This window comes from Trifolium pratense, linkage group LG1, assembly GCF_020283565.1.
Source record: "Trifolium pratense cultivar HEN17-A07 linkage group LG1, ARS_RC_1.1, whole genome shotgun sequence".
Taxonomy (NCBI): Eukaryota; Viridiplantae; Streptophyta; class Magnoliopsida; order Fabales; family Fabaceae; genus Trifolium; species Trifolium pratense.
In genome coordinates, this window is record NC_060059.1 from 1,119,670 (window position 1) to 1,134,597 (window position 14,928).

The window sequence follows — 14,928 nt, forward strand, 5'->3', positions numbered from 1 at the left end:
AATTCCTCTCTTTTTGTGCCTCCATTTCCTTCTCCTTTTCACATAAGCACACCTTGGCATGCTTCATTTCTAAATGTAGCTAAGGTTTTCTATGAAAAATTGACTATATATTCAACTTAAACAAACATGTAGTAGTAATTGTTAAAACTTACTACATGTAATAGTAAGTTGCACAACTCTAAAAAAATCCGTAAAGACTCAATATGAGCCGCGGAGATTGCTCATAAACAAACATCAGTGCAAGAGTTTGTTTCACGGTACATAGACACACCTTCAAACAACAAATTCGTTGGACTAATTGAAAACGCGCGCCAACAGCTCCATGACTACATAAATTGCTCACCAACACTTTAGAGTCCATATGCAACTCGATCTTATTAAAATCATAACTCTTAGTCAAACACAAACTTTCCAAAATATACCAAAATTCAGCTACATAAGCACTACAATCAATCGTCCAAAATTTCAAAAATCCTCATATAAAGATTCTCCCTAATCTCTAATCAACCCGCCAAACTCAAAGAACATAAACCATTTGTAGCTATAGCTATTAAAGGAGGTTCTTATCTTTCTGTATTAAGAGATATTAAAATTCTAATTAATGTTTGAATCAATATTAGAAAAACACCACAGATTGCAACCTTATTGTCAAGAGCAATTCACCACTATAATAATAAGGAGTATTAAACAAGAAATTTGAAAGACTTAAAAGCCACATGACCCAATAATTAAGACTTATAATCTTAAAACAAGGCAATAATAAGTTCATCATATTTCTAAGGAGAAAACATTGGAAGCTCATCCATCATATGAAGAGAGAGACCATATTTTGCTGCTGCATAATAAGTCATCCATCATTTCATAACAGTATTATAGCCAAAGTAGTTTCGACCGTCCAAACTGCAATTTGCCCGAAAACATAATCAGAATGTGAAAAACATATCATGTTAAATGGTCCTATAGATAGATTATAAATAGAGGTGAAAGAAAGAAATAACTAAGTCTTACGTATACTGGATGTCAATCCATATCGAGCGAGCAGGCCGATAATTCTTCGACAACGTCAAAATTCCTTCAATTTGTTGTCCCTTTTCAATTTCTTTTGGATGCAAATAGTATAGCAATGTCTGCAAAATACAATTATCAATCAAATTAAGAGTCCGCAAAACAAACAATATTTGATATTGAAAATGGAACTTTCAGCATGATATTTAGTATAGACATTCATTATTTGTTGAACCTGTTTCCAATGAGTCTGTGGATCTTCAGGCCCAGTGGACATGACCAGTGCTTCATTAAGGTTTGTTGTCTGTTGTCTCTGATTACCAAATGCGGGAACACCGTCAGCACTTGAAAATGGAAACCGGCATCGAATCGGAAAAGGTGATAATAGATTCCCATTAAACTCCACATCAAACCATAATGCAAAGCCACTCAGTGATGCTGGAAAAAATCAACAAAGAAATTAAAACATATATAAAAGTATTGTCATAAGAAAAAATTATCATGGACTTAAAAGTAAATACATATATAAGCAAAACAAGGCAAACATAAATAAGAGAGTTACCACTCTTCATAAAACTAAACCGAAACTCTGTTGATATCGATTCTAGCTCATCAATGCCAACTCTGTTGATATTGATATATTTCACCTGTAATTTTTAAAATTAATTACTTCAAATTTACTCTACATTATTATTAGCATGAGAAAAAACAGAAACATGGACTCACCATACAAGGCCCAGCCAAAACATTTTCACTTGAAACTTTCTCCACAATGGGTTCTTGAAAAGCATGAGTTTTCGCCGCTGGAATTATGGCAGACACTGCAACAAAAATGTCCAAATGGTGTCATGAATTTAAGGTATAACAACAAATCCACAATCTACTCTTACAAAGACTCAAGTCTAAAATGATAAAACATTTAATCCAAATCTTTCATAGTGTTTTCATAATTCATCTATAGTTCATTATTGATACTTCAACATGTCTTCTCCACACATATCCAAGTCACTTAAGCTGAGACTCCACAGTATAGATATATATATATATAGACATGTAAAACTAGGTACAAAGTAGTGTACTATACTTACTATCGATTCCTTCAACATTGCGCCAAAAGTCTGTGATGTCACGATGTTTGTTAGTTGTGACAGGAGCTAGATATAACTACAAAGAGAACATTAAGAGATTATAGTATTATCGTGTACAAGATATATTGAATGCAAATACTATCATGTCCTGATGAAGAAAAGTTTAAAATTATAAAACCAATATGAAGTAATAGACTTTGGTAATGCATTATAGTTTGATAAACAACTTCAAATTGAAATTCACAATAAAATTACTATCTATTTATTAACAAAAGATAAATATATATACCGTTGCATAAGAAGGAAGCATTAGACCTCCGGGTTTGAGCCAACGATCTCTGGCTATGATAACACTTCCAAGCATGCTCTACAATAAAAGGCAGGTTTAACCACAATAATGATTTGAACATTCTTTGTATAATAAAAGCAATGAATTTACTGAATCAACCACAATATTTCTAATAAACATGAACCTCTTGTAGAAGCATGTATCCCATCCAGTTTGAAATTATAACATCAACCTTTTCACTGAGTTGAAGATCCTGCAGACAACATAACTAAGTAAATATATACAAAAAATAAAAATGGCAATCAGGTACCACAAAGTACCTTTCATGTCGAATTCGAGAAAAGGCCAAACTCATTATATGTGAAATGCAAAAATGAACCAAAATTTCAAAAAGAGAAAAAGAAATATGCACTGACAGTGTAAAATTATTTACCCGGTCAACTAATATCAACCATGTTTTCTGCCATGTCAGCCTACTTCACCTCACTTTCTTAATATGATATGGCAAATTGATAGTTTTTTATTGGATGATTGTGCAAAACTATTTTACACGTCAGTTCACCTCCAATTAAACTCTATCAAAATATCACAATGTAATTCATGGTAACAATAAAAAAATGTTGTTTTGATGTTTCACAAATACAATAATCTATAATTATAAATTATAAATTTTTATATGTGATTAAATGTAAAACATATTGGGGAGGGCAGAGTAGTGTACCTCAACTCGTCCATGCAATACTGTGATGATGTCAGAAAGATTGTTTGCTTTAACAACATGTTTCGCCTGTATCAAGAAACAAGAAATTAATAGAAACCAAACTCTATAAATGTTGAAAGTTTACTCTTTGATCATTCATTGTTACTCATTCTCATTGATCCACTCTGTTAATTGGATCGGTGTTTTCAGAAAAGTTTGTATTTTGCAATGTGTTTTCAGAAAAAGGATTAATTACCTCCCGAGCAATGTTACTTGCGTCAATGGCATATACCTGAAAAGCAATAGAAATATTTAAACCAAAAAGATTAAATTAAATTTTTAAATATGAAACATAGGATATAAGATATTCGATCATCATCCGTAAAAATAAAATAAAAAATTATTTGATCATCACATTAGACGTTAAATGAAATAATTTACCTTACTTGCTCCAGCTTGAGCACATAATATAGATAATAGACCTATTCCACATCCAACATCTAAAACAATCTGTACCATACAAAACATGCAAACCATAGAGATTTTTATATATATCCTTTAAGTATAGAGAAAAAAAAAAGCTACAATTATTTACCTACTTTAAAGTTAGATAAATTACCTTTCCAGCAATTTGTTGCTGATGATGTTCAATAGCAGTTTTATAGGCCTTAATCCACACGTTATCCTGATGAAATTGAAATGGAAAAAATTAGTTAACCTAATATAGATTGCTAAAAATGAATCCAAGAAGATAGAGTATGCTTTATGTTCATGATTATGGGCCTGTTTGGATATGAATTATTTTTGAGCTTATGAAAATAACTTACGTCAATAAATAAAGTTTTGTATTAATTTATAAGCTTTTACGGATAAAAATCGTATATTTATAAGCTGTTTTTATTCTAAACTACCTTAAAAAAACGTATAATAATACATAAACACTTATTTATTTACATAAATTATGTTGTATAAGCTCAAAAATAAATTCATCAAAACGAACCATATATCAATAGTTATATAAATTAATTTAAAACCAGAAAAAAATGGCAAAACGCCAACTAAGCAATATTGGAAGTGAGAAAGGAAATCTTCATAAACAATTGTAAATCAATTGAGCTACATCAAAATTGAAGACTCATCGGACTAGGTTGTGTGCAATCATAATCTTATGATTGAGCGCAGTCACACATAGGGTTGGGAATAGGTCAGGCCAGGCCAGGCTTTGACAGGCTTTGACAGGCCTGAGTCTGGCCTACGAATTTTCTTCAAGCCTAAGCCTGGCCTACGGCCTATCAAATGCAATCTTTTTTGGCATGGCCTGAGCCTGGTTAAAGTCTGGCCTGACATTGTAGCCTGTTTAAAAGCATGTGTTACATAAATGCCTCTATATAGTCTTTTTAATTAAACTAAACAGGCCTTAAAGTCTATTTCACATAATTTTCTTTTTATAATTTCTATAACATTAAGAAAAAATTAATAAAATGATTAACACAAGAATTAAAAGCTAATAAAATAAAAAATACGGTTACGACAAATTCTATTAAGTATGCCATAATACAATTATTATATAAATAATAATATTATATAAATAATAATTATTAAATATAAACAGGCCGGCCTATCAGGCTTTGTAGGCTTTTTTAAAAGTCCGAGCCTGACCTATTTATGTAAATAGGCTCTTTTCAAAACCTGAGCCTAACATTTTTAATAAATAGGCCAGGCCAGACCAGACTTAAACAGGCCAGACCGAAGGCGCCTGTAGGCCGCCTGACCTATTCCCAACCCTAGTCACACACACAGATTGTCCGATCAAGATGAGACCCATCCAAATTATAATTCCATACATTAAATTTAAAAATAAAAATAAAAATAAAATCTATAATAATATTTGGACAATTCGATCTTTGATCAAATGAATAAGATGTGTGTGATTGCATTCAATGTGCACATAATTTGAATTCAAATTTGAGAAACAAAACCTTGATCAAATTTTGGTCTAAGCAACATTAAAATTGAGAAAGTAAATCTTCAAAAACAATTTTGTATAAAGGAAACAAATCATAAAATAAATAGAGGAAAAAATATAGATCTAGGAAACAAATCATAAAATAAATCGAGAAAAAAATATAGATCTTCAATTAAACAACACTCAAATCGAGAGATCTGGTTGTGTGCAATCACAATCTCAAGACGGACCCAGATCCCCTGCTATAACTGTTTCATGCAGTTACGCAGAGTAATCAATCTCGACAACAATTTTTTTATAGAACAACTTATGTACAAACAGTCAAATTTAACATTACGTAATCTCAATTATCTATTTTGATCGGACGATCAACACTATTTACTGAACGCAACCACACACATCTGAACTATTCGAGAAAGACCAAACCATACACAATTTAATTTTATATTTTGAATTATAAAATAAAAATTACAATAAAATTTAAACAATCTAATCTTAATCGAACGAATCAAATATATATATAATTGCGTGTAATATGACACAATCTAAATTCAAAAATTGAGAAAGGAAACCTTGATTAAATTTTGGTGGATGTCAACATTATTGTAACTATTGAAATATTCCATCTCATGGCAATCATGTTGTCTAGTTGGTAGTACCCATCTTGCCCTTCTGTTATTGTGAGTTTGGTTGTTCTGCCTCTCCATTTGTGTAGCCAATTGTTCACTGTAATTCCTACTGATTTTTTCTTTCAAGTTCCAATTTCTTACCTAGACACTACACATTTCAAGCCATTATATAGATAATTTTTTAATTAATATAAATATTTTAAAATGCCAAGTACCCTTAAATAATAATATAATATATTTTTTAATTTATTAAATAAATGATGAATGAATACTATTTCATCAAAAAATTATGTCTCTTTTTGACTAAATTTAATAAAAAATATTCCGTCAACAAAATATTAATATCGAAAAGAAAAAAAATTCTTTTAAAGTAAAATATATGTAAGTTGACTAAAAAAATGAAAAAAAAATTACGAGTATGAATATTCTACCAAAAATGAAAAAGCAAAGAACGTAAAAAATTATTATTCAGAATTAAAAATATACACGTCATAAAACTAAAAATAAAATAATATTTACGACATTATATTTTTTATTGAAAGTTATATGTAATTAAATAAAATTATTAAAACTAAAAAAAAATTATTAAAAAATTATGAAGTGTAACCTAAGTGATAAAAGTTTTCTAAATAATTCATATATATTATTACGAATGAATTAACAAAATCACTAGTTGCTTCGATCCAAATTAATTTATTAGTTGCTGTTTTTTACCATGTTATTAGTATAAAGTTTCGACCGTCATTCAACAATGATTAATCTTCGTCTCTAATAATTTTTTTATACAAGAGCCAAAGATCAAACCCCTAACGACATTCTTAAGGTGTCTAAGATCCTTATCCTTAACCTTTAAAGCTCTCAAGCTCTAAATCTATTCTTTTATCACTCTTATTCTCAACTCATTACTAAAGATCTCAAATATGATATTCACTTAGTAGAATAGAGTGTATTTTATCTAAGCTTCTCTCAAATTGTTTTGAGAGTTTCCCTTAAGCTTAGAACCAAACCAAATATATACTTGAAAAGTTGTTCAAGTCAATACGTAACTATTGATTGAGTGTATAGTCAGATGTCACTAAGGTGTATTAAGCTCTAGGAGCATGAAGGTTGTTGATCTTAGGTGTAAATCAAGGAATTATTATAATCTTAAAACCATATGTTAAGAAGATAAATATGAAAAAAATTTATTGAACTTGTGGTGTATTCAATTCTCTAAACATTAAACTCTTTGTATTATTAAATACTATATTTTTATTTTTATGTAGCTTAACATGTGTCCTTAGGGCACAAGTTAACATGACCCTAATCTTAAATTTGTAATATCTCAAGATTATAGGAGACAATATCACATGACTTGGAGACCAGATGTAACCCAAAATTAAGGGTTAACCAGAATAACTCTTGGGTGTTTGCTTTTCTCTTCCTTTAAATTCTTATTTTATGCAAGCACTGACGCACATTTCAAAGTTTCATTTTCGCTAAGTCAAAATTAAATTATTCTTAGAACATACTTATTGCTAACGTATTTTCTGATTGTGATATCATAACCTTGTTTAAATTTTAAAAGGTACACAATTCAAACTCTCATTTCTTGTATAAAACTTTGCTACTTCAGTATCATTTTTCCCGAATCTCCCACACAACTTTTGTAGCATCGATGAAACTATATAATATATTCCTGCCTGCGCCATTGAAGATGGAGCAATAGTTTCTGATAATCAGGAATGTTTTCTTTAATCAAAGGAACTTGTTTAAAGTTTTGAATCCATGCATGCAACCGAGGAAATTTATTTGCCTCAATCAATTTGATCCCAACAATTTCCTCCAACCCTTCTAACCAATGACTAAGGCATCCATATGTTATGTCCACCATTCCAATATTGATGCCTCCAAAAAACTTCTTGTCCCCTAGCCCTTGCTCTTCCATTATTGTGATAGTTTCTTGTGCTTTTTCTATTGCATTACCTCTTTCTTTTTCGTCTTTAGGGGGTCGGAGAAACAAATCCGTTATAGAAGCAATCTATAAATTAAACCAAAAAATTGAAATAGTAAATACTAAATAAAGGTGAAATTCTAGCTAATAGACCGCAGAAAAAAAAACTAAAAACATAATAAAAGGGTAGATGAAATTACCGAATCTTCTCCAAATTTAATCCAAAATCGAGCCAAGGCTCTCTGATAGCAATCTTGTGGCAGCAATGGATTCTGTGGCCAAGTTTCTTCAATGTATTCAAGAATAACAAGAGATTCTGCAATGGCTTTACCTTGGTGAATAAGAACAGGGACTTTCTTGTAAACAGGATTAGATTGAAGGAGTAATTCACTTTTGGTATGTCTATCTTGTTCTATATAATCATAGGTTATGCCTTTGAATTTTAGAGCCCATATCACTCTATGAACAAAAGGGCTAGACCAAAATCCTAATAGTTTCACATCTACCATAGTTGCTATGTGTATGCAATGAGTAGAGTAGAGGCGCAAAATGGAATTTTATAATGTCCAAAGTTGATTCCAAAGCAACATAAATTTCAATCCAATGGATTGGAATTGATCCTTTTTTTTGTCCTATCCTATGATGTGTCACAAAATTCTCATCATGTTGCTTTATTGGACTTTCCTTTTTTTTTTTTTTTTCCTTTCACTTTTTGAAATTTTGTTCCTGACCTCTAATATTATTTAGCCGTCTAGAATAGAACTTGATAGAAGATGAGGCCAATTTCAAATTCCTTTTTTCTTTCACATTGTTTTTCAAATAGAACTTTTGTCTTAATATTTTGTCTTCTTTCTATAATTTTAGGTACCTATTACTATTAGAACTCTTTATGCAAGTAGTTAGACGTTCGAGCTCTTATGTGTAGAGAAAATTCAGTTGGAAGAGGAGAACTCACCCTGTATGTTTTATAGGTTTCCTGAAGAAGGTTAGTGATCACTAGATAATCTTAATATACGATGAATCATGGCGATGCTGATATGTACGCTAGCAGCGAGTACAATATAAAGTTCATTGTTATGATGGATTAAATGGACCAAAATGGTGGATATGGTCCGAATCAACCTCGACTATTCTAAACAAATCAATTTCAATTTTACAAATTTGAACTCAAACTAACTCAAATGTCGAGAGGAATCCTAAACCGTATTATGAGTTTAGTAGAGATCGAGTAGAAACAATATTTATTTTTGACAAAAGAAACAATATTTATGCAATTACAAGAGTAAATGTTCTTTATAGTAGAGAGAGCAGAAACAATATTTACACAATCACACAAAAATATCCTATATATTGATGGATCATCAAATGTAATTGATCTATTATGTTGTAGATATTAAGCAAAAATTACATACACAGATAGTAAAGTAGTATATGCCTTACTTTTCCTTACACAAAAAGCTCAAAATATGAATGTGAGTGTGCATGGTTGAAAGCTTAGGAAGAAAGTTTTCCACTAACAACTACTCTGCTCCTCCATAAGAAGGCAAGTCATTCTCAGCTGTATTCATTTTTGGTTTTTCACAAGTAAGAATAATCTCATCATAATCATCATCTCTGAACTCTCTAAAGTGAGACATTTTCCCCAATTCCTCAACTTTATCCATAACATGATCTAGTTTTGCAACCATCTCCACTAGCAATGAAGTGAAAGCAGCAAAAGGTAGTGCTTCTGAGAATTCAAGGCTAGTGATCATACTCATAGTCATAGTCTTATTCAGTTGTGGCCTCAAAACTTTTTTATGTTGTTGTCCTTCTTTTGTTTGTTCCTGAGAGTGCTCTTTCGATTTGCTTCCAACCGGGGAACAATAATCACTTTTAATACTTGATAATGTGATTCTAGTGTCTTCATCAATCTTGAAAAAGTTGGGTGTTCTTGGAGTTTTGGGGGTTATGGGGATTCGACTTTGACCATTCCTCGAACCTAGTAAAAGTTGCGGTTGTGATTTCAATGCATTGTCAAGGTCTTGTAAAGCTTCATTGAGATTGTTTGAGAGTTTATCAAGGGAAAATTGTCGCTTTTTCTTTATGCTCTTCGCCATTACTCTAAGTACTTTTGATACTTCTTGTGCAAGTTTGATGCAAGAATCTTTGTATAGATCACGGATTGACCTTGGTGTCTACATGAATAGTATGTTAAATAATAGAAGGTAAATGAATAAATCCAATCATGAAATAAAAATGTTATATTTTATGCCAGAGCTTGTTCCAATAATTCAGAAGATGCTAGCCAATTGAATAATGTAGTAGACTATTGCACTCAATGTTTAATTTTTAAACAAAATGACCTTGACAAAATAATCTATCAAAGCACATGGATCAACATCATCCAGATCCTATATCTTAATCAATGATTACTATTTTAAGTGATGATAATCCATGTGCTATCAATAACATGACAGATTGATAGATAATCTTGAAGCACAATGATGAACCTTATGACCTTACAGAAGAAATTTTTGTGAAAAGTTGAGTTGGAATTGGTAAAAAAAAAAAAAGATCACAGCTATAATCATGAAACTCAATTATGATCTGCTATTCTGTTATGTGCTTCTAGAACTCTCATATCATTCTCGACTGCTTTATACTACGAACAACATTCATGATATTTCTAAGTTGTATAAACATTTTTCAGGGAATGATAACTTTATATTTACATTTTTGGGTTCAAATATAAATCATTAACCAGCAGAAACACATTTAGTCCCTTTTCTTGTTACAACTTACAAGAACACTTTCTGTTACCTCATAAACTCTACTATTTATAAGTTTAATTGTTTCCAAAACAGTTGATTTATTACCTGAATTTCAGACTGTAAACATCCGTGTAGTGCTACAACAGTGTAACTAAAATGACGAAGAGAAGCTCCTACTTTTGCGTATTGCTGCCAAGGAATCTTGTGGCAGCTTCTTGAGTATCTTGGCTCCCAATTTGCTTGCATTGCCTATTCATTTCTACTCTATAAGATATTCTTCACAAAACACCAATTTCTGATGTTCTTTAACAAAAAAGGGCAAGCATTAACTTACCAGTGTTTCATCCTTAGCCTTAGAGTCTAAAACGGCTTCGTAGCACTTGTAAATGGGATCCTCAGATGAATCATCTTCATTTTCTTGTTTTTCAGAATCATAAAAATAGTCCACAACAGTAACTGCATCATTATTTTCACCATCAGTTATATAGATTGATACAATAGTAGCCTTTTTCGTCTTCAATCAGTAGCAATTTTCTTAAGCAGTTCTATATTCTACCTTCTATAGACTTGGCTAAGCTTTCTAGCTTTGATATGGTGGATTTATGAAGATCTTCCCCTGACCAGTTTGGAAATACAAATAGGCTCATCACAAGACATAGACCGACGCCAATGCATATGGTAGAGATCCGATCTTTTGCCATGCTCAAGACATTATCAACGCGGTAACTTGATACAATTATCAAATTAAAGGTCAAGAGAAATATCATAACACCATAGTCATAATTCTTCTTAATATAAGGAATGAATCTCACATAAGTAGCTACAGCTCCTGCAAAACCAACAATGAAACAATGATTAAGCAAAACCACAGGACCGAAAACTTGATCAGAATTAAAATCTCAATCATTCAACTAAAAGGAAATGTTTACCTAAAAGAAAAACCGCAGCGCCAATGAAAACCGCTCGAAAAATATGACCAGGTGCATCTGCAAGATACTCAATAAAAAATGCCAACAATCCTGCTGACAAAGTCCCTAATCCTCTATTTAGTCCTTTGCATAGTGTCCCCCCTGAAATCATAATCCATACCTATGAGACTTACTAAGAAATGAGAATTATTATCTTACTAAGAAATGAGAATTAGGAGAGAACCACTTGATGCCAGAACTGACCCCCAAATCAAATTAGGCGATCCGGTGGGTCGGATACAGGCTATGAAAACAAAAAAAGAAATGAGAATTACTTACGAACCACTTGATGCCAGAACTGACCCCCGATACAGGCGGTGAAAACAAAAACAGAAATGAGAATTACTTACCTACAGTAAACTCCATGACAACAACCACAGTCATGACAGCCACTACAGCATTTTTGCCTATCCCTTTATACAATGGCTCCATTAGATAAAGCAAAGAAACTAATGTCAAAGCTAGACCAACTTTCAAAGAATGAACCACTTTTCTTGGATCATCTTTTCCAACTTTCCAAATTGTCCTCTTCACCAAACCTGGAAATCTTTTCACTTTATCAGCATAACTGTAAAATGATTTCCAATAACTTGAGCTTCTCTTTGTGTTCTCAGTTTCATCATGATCCATTGAAACTCTTATGCCTAAATCAATTTTTTCCTCCTTTGATGGTGATACTACATTGGACAATATATTATGAAGAGAAAGACATGTGGTAGCTTTCAGAAATGCTTAAGAGTCAATGATAAGTGGAGAAAACCAATCTTATAAAAACTGGTTGTCATCATATTGGTGACCTGAACCTTATAAACTATAATATTAAAATATATAAAGTCAGTGACATGTTGCATCTTCTTATAGGTGATCCCATGATAGATGTTGCATTCATTTTTTGTTTTGTTTGTATTATACTTGTTTGTTTTTAATTAAATTAGCTACACTAAAGTGGACTTTTTGGTTATTTTAAATGATTTCAAACATGATTTTTCAAAACTATGATGACCTAATTTATTTGCCCAATTATATATGTAAGCAGACACTAACGTGGATGGTTATTAGCAGAAACAGTGATTTGATTAATTTTTTTGAATTGAGAATGGTTACCACATGTCCACATGTTTAACCAATTGAAGTATTCTTTTATCAAGAGAAACAATGACCCTTGAATAAACCAGTACGAGAATCATGTACCAACCAATTAACTGTATCACTCACAAATATCCCCTCGGGATTTGAACAGCAGCATGAAGAAAGAGCAATAATCTTATAATTATCAATGAACCGATCGTACACAAGGGTATATACGGTATGAGAATATCTTGTTGGCCCTGATTTGATCAAAGGAGGCAATGGGTTGAATTTTCTAATGGAAGGGTTACACAAAAGAGCTAAAGATTCATCGATAGTATAACAGAACATGCCGTGACAAGTGGAGATTCTATCATAACCGTCTCCATGCTTAATTAGAGGATGGGTAAGCTGCCTGAAACTCTCAGTGGCATAAGTTAAAGGGTATATCCAAGCATGAAAGAAGAATGTTACATTTTGTGTATTGCGGCCATGGGGTCCTGTGGCAGCTTCTTGAGTATCTTGGCTTCCAACCAATGTAGACAAACAAAAATTGAGAACAGTAGAGAGATGGAGAGAATATATCGAAGGAGAGGATCCAAGTCTAGTTTGCAATGTTCAACACATTATCCCATAAGCAGCTTTAAGCTTGTATTTCATTATTACTGGTATGAACTTGTAACGTACGAAGACAAATGATCTTTTGAACAATTTAAGCAGTATATTATATTCTCTACCCTTTTATTTATACATGATTACAAATTTTAGAACTGAAAAAAGATGCAAGCAATCCTATTGAAAAATGCCCTGGTAAGATAAAATTAAACTGTAACATAGGAAAACAAAACTAAGGAATACTCTAAATAACAAATAAATGAAAATAACATAGTAATTTCTCAAGCTGGATATTCCACACGTCATAAATTAACAATAATCCATGAAGTCACAGGTAACCAGAGCAAGCATAAAATAAACAAGACCATAAATTAACATATATGTTGCGGTGAGTCTCTAGCTCAAGTTACATAACACAACATCTACATCCTATTACTGACATTTCTCTCTTGTGTTGCCGCGAGCTTCGTGGTGGGAAGCTCCTAGGTGGTGCTGATCCAATTGAGTTTGAGTTTATTTTCCGAGGGCGTGATTATCTGCATGGTGGAAAAGAAGAGAGAAAAAAAAAATGAACCTTGTGCTGCTGCCCAACCTGAGATTTGTGAACGGTCAAGATCTGGATGGCATGCATATAATGATGGTAGCATTCCCCGTCCAAAAGCCAATAATGATTGTGATCATGGTTTCCTTGAACCGAGAAGCATACTTGGACCAAATTGCATCTCTGAGTTAGTACGTAGAGCAAAAGAACTTGAAGAAACACTTAATCTACAGGATGCACAAGAGACTCTTGATATATAGTAGGTGTTCTTGTTTGAAGCCTGTTAAGAATGTAGATGATATACACAATAACATAAGGAAGACAGCTTCTTGTGAAGATTCCAGTGATAACTTCTTATACTGTCCTAGGGATGTAGACCTACACAAAGAGGATTTTAAACATTTTCAATGACATTGGGGAAAAGGGGAGCCAGTAATTGTCAACAATGTACTTGAATGTACATCTGGTCTAAGCTGGGAACCACTTGTCATGTGGCGCGCATTTCGTCAGATAAGTAATACCAAACACAAATCACTTTTGGATGTGAAGGCAATTGATTGTTTAGATTGGTGCGAGGTATGTTCAATTTCTCAATCTTGAGCATGAATTTTGTTCTATATCTAAATCTTGAGCTTGTATTAATCTGTGCTAAAATTCACTGACAAGGGCAACAAGAAATTATCTGGGTAGATTAAGCAAAAAGAACAGGGACACTAGAGTGCAAGAAATTGAGATGCCTGTAAAGCATAAGAGAATGAGAAAATGAGTGGGACCTATTACTAAGAGAACAATAAGAGAAATTATAATTAAGGCTCTATAAATTAAGCACACAATATCCAAATTTGTTGATAATGATGTGGAATATCAGCATATGACAAGCCACAAGGACTGAAAACATCTTGACTACATTGCAATTAAAGTCAGAAAGTGGCTTCTAAGTTACAATTCTAATTAGTAATTAGGTATATATCTGCGAATAATTAGATCTTTAACCTTTGGTATCTCTTCATTACCCAAACAACAGACAATCTAGGAACTTATCCACCAAAAAATAGTTGGAACAAAAACTTGGTACTCTCCCTTATTTTTCTAAGACATTCACTACAGATATGATGTATAAATTGAGTAATGGATAAAATTAAATGTAACAAAACTTCTTGTAATCCCAAAAAGGTGGAAATACCAAATTCAGAAAATTGTATGAAAATAAACCTAAATGACATAAAATAAAATAAGAACTAAAGTTAATGAAAATGCCAGTGAATTTTAGCACAGATCAATACAAGCTCAAAATTTAGATATCGAAAAGAATTCATGCTCACGATCGAGAAGTTTAACATACCTCGCACTAATCTAAACAATCAATTGTCTTC

The 14,928-nt window shown here is 32.1% G+C and overlaps 4 protein-coding genes across 4 annotated transcripts; all 4 read right to left on the reverse strand.

The window, feature by feature from the left end:
* Window positions 1-374: 374 nt before the first annotated feature.
* Window positions 375-3,863, reverse strand: LOC123902574 (probable protein arginine N-methyltransferase 6). Its single transcript, XM_045952339.1, has 12 exons — window positions 3,702-3,863; window positions 3,524-3,592; window positions 3,339-3,374; window positions 3,104-3,169; window positions 2,567-2,635; window positions 2,383-2,460; window positions 2,094-2,169; window positions 1,732-1,826; window positions 1,568-1,652; window positions 1,241-1,443; window positions 1,009-1,127; window positions 375-900 (listed from the first exon to the last, which is right to left on the reverse strand). Exons 5-12 carry the CDS (start codon window positions 2,588-2,590, stop codon window positions 855-857), a joined length of 726 nt encoding a protein of 241 aa, XP_045808295.1. The 5' UTR covers window positions 2,591-2,635; window positions 3,104-3,169; window positions 3,339-3,374; window positions 3,524-3,592; window positions 3,702-3,863; the 3' UTR covers window positions 375-854.
* LOC123910928 (probable protein arginine N-methyltransferase 6.1) lies at window positions 3,065-5,755 on the reverse strand. Its single transcript, XM_045962222.1, has 5 exons — window positions 5,621-5,755; window positions 3,702-3,767; window positions 3,524-3,592; window positions 3,339-3,374; window positions 3,065-3,169 (listed from the first exon to the last, which is right to left on the reverse strand). The coding sequence occupies exons 1-5, from the start codon at window positions 5,753-5,755 to the stop codon at window positions 3,065-3,067; spliced, it is 411 nt and encodes a 136-aa protein (XP_045818178.1).
* Window positions 5,756-7,202: 1,447 nt separating this feature from the next.
* LOC123924240 (probable glutathione S-transferase) lies at window positions 7,203-8,166 on the reverse strand. Its single transcript, XM_045977068.1, has 2 exons — window positions 7,811-8,166; window positions 7,203-7,697 (listed from the first exon to the last, which is right to left on the reverse strand). Exons 1-2 carry the CDS (start codon window positions 8,117-8,119, stop codon window positions 7,341-7,343), a joined length of 666 nt encoding a protein of 221 aa, XP_045833024.1. The 5' UTR covers window positions 8,120-8,166; the 3' UTR covers window positions 7,203-7,340.
* Window positions 8,167-8,875: 709 nt separating this feature from the next.
* On the reverse strand, window positions 8,876-12,118 carry LOC123902827 (aluminum-activated malate transporter 12-like). The gene is made up of 6 exons (XM_045952628.1): window positions 11,682-12,118; window positions 11,293-11,433; window positions 10,920-11,192; window positions 10,698-10,819; window positions 10,469-10,612; window positions 8,876-9,787 (listed from the first exon to the last, which is right to left on the reverse strand). Exons 1-6 carry the CDS (start codon window positions 11,959-11,961, stop codon window positions 9,131-9,133), a joined length of 1,617 nt encoding a protein of 538 aa, XP_045808584.1. The 5' UTR covers window positions 11,962-12,118; the 3' UTR covers window positions 8,876-9,130.
* Window positions 12,119-14,928: the final 2,810 nt, after the last annotated feature.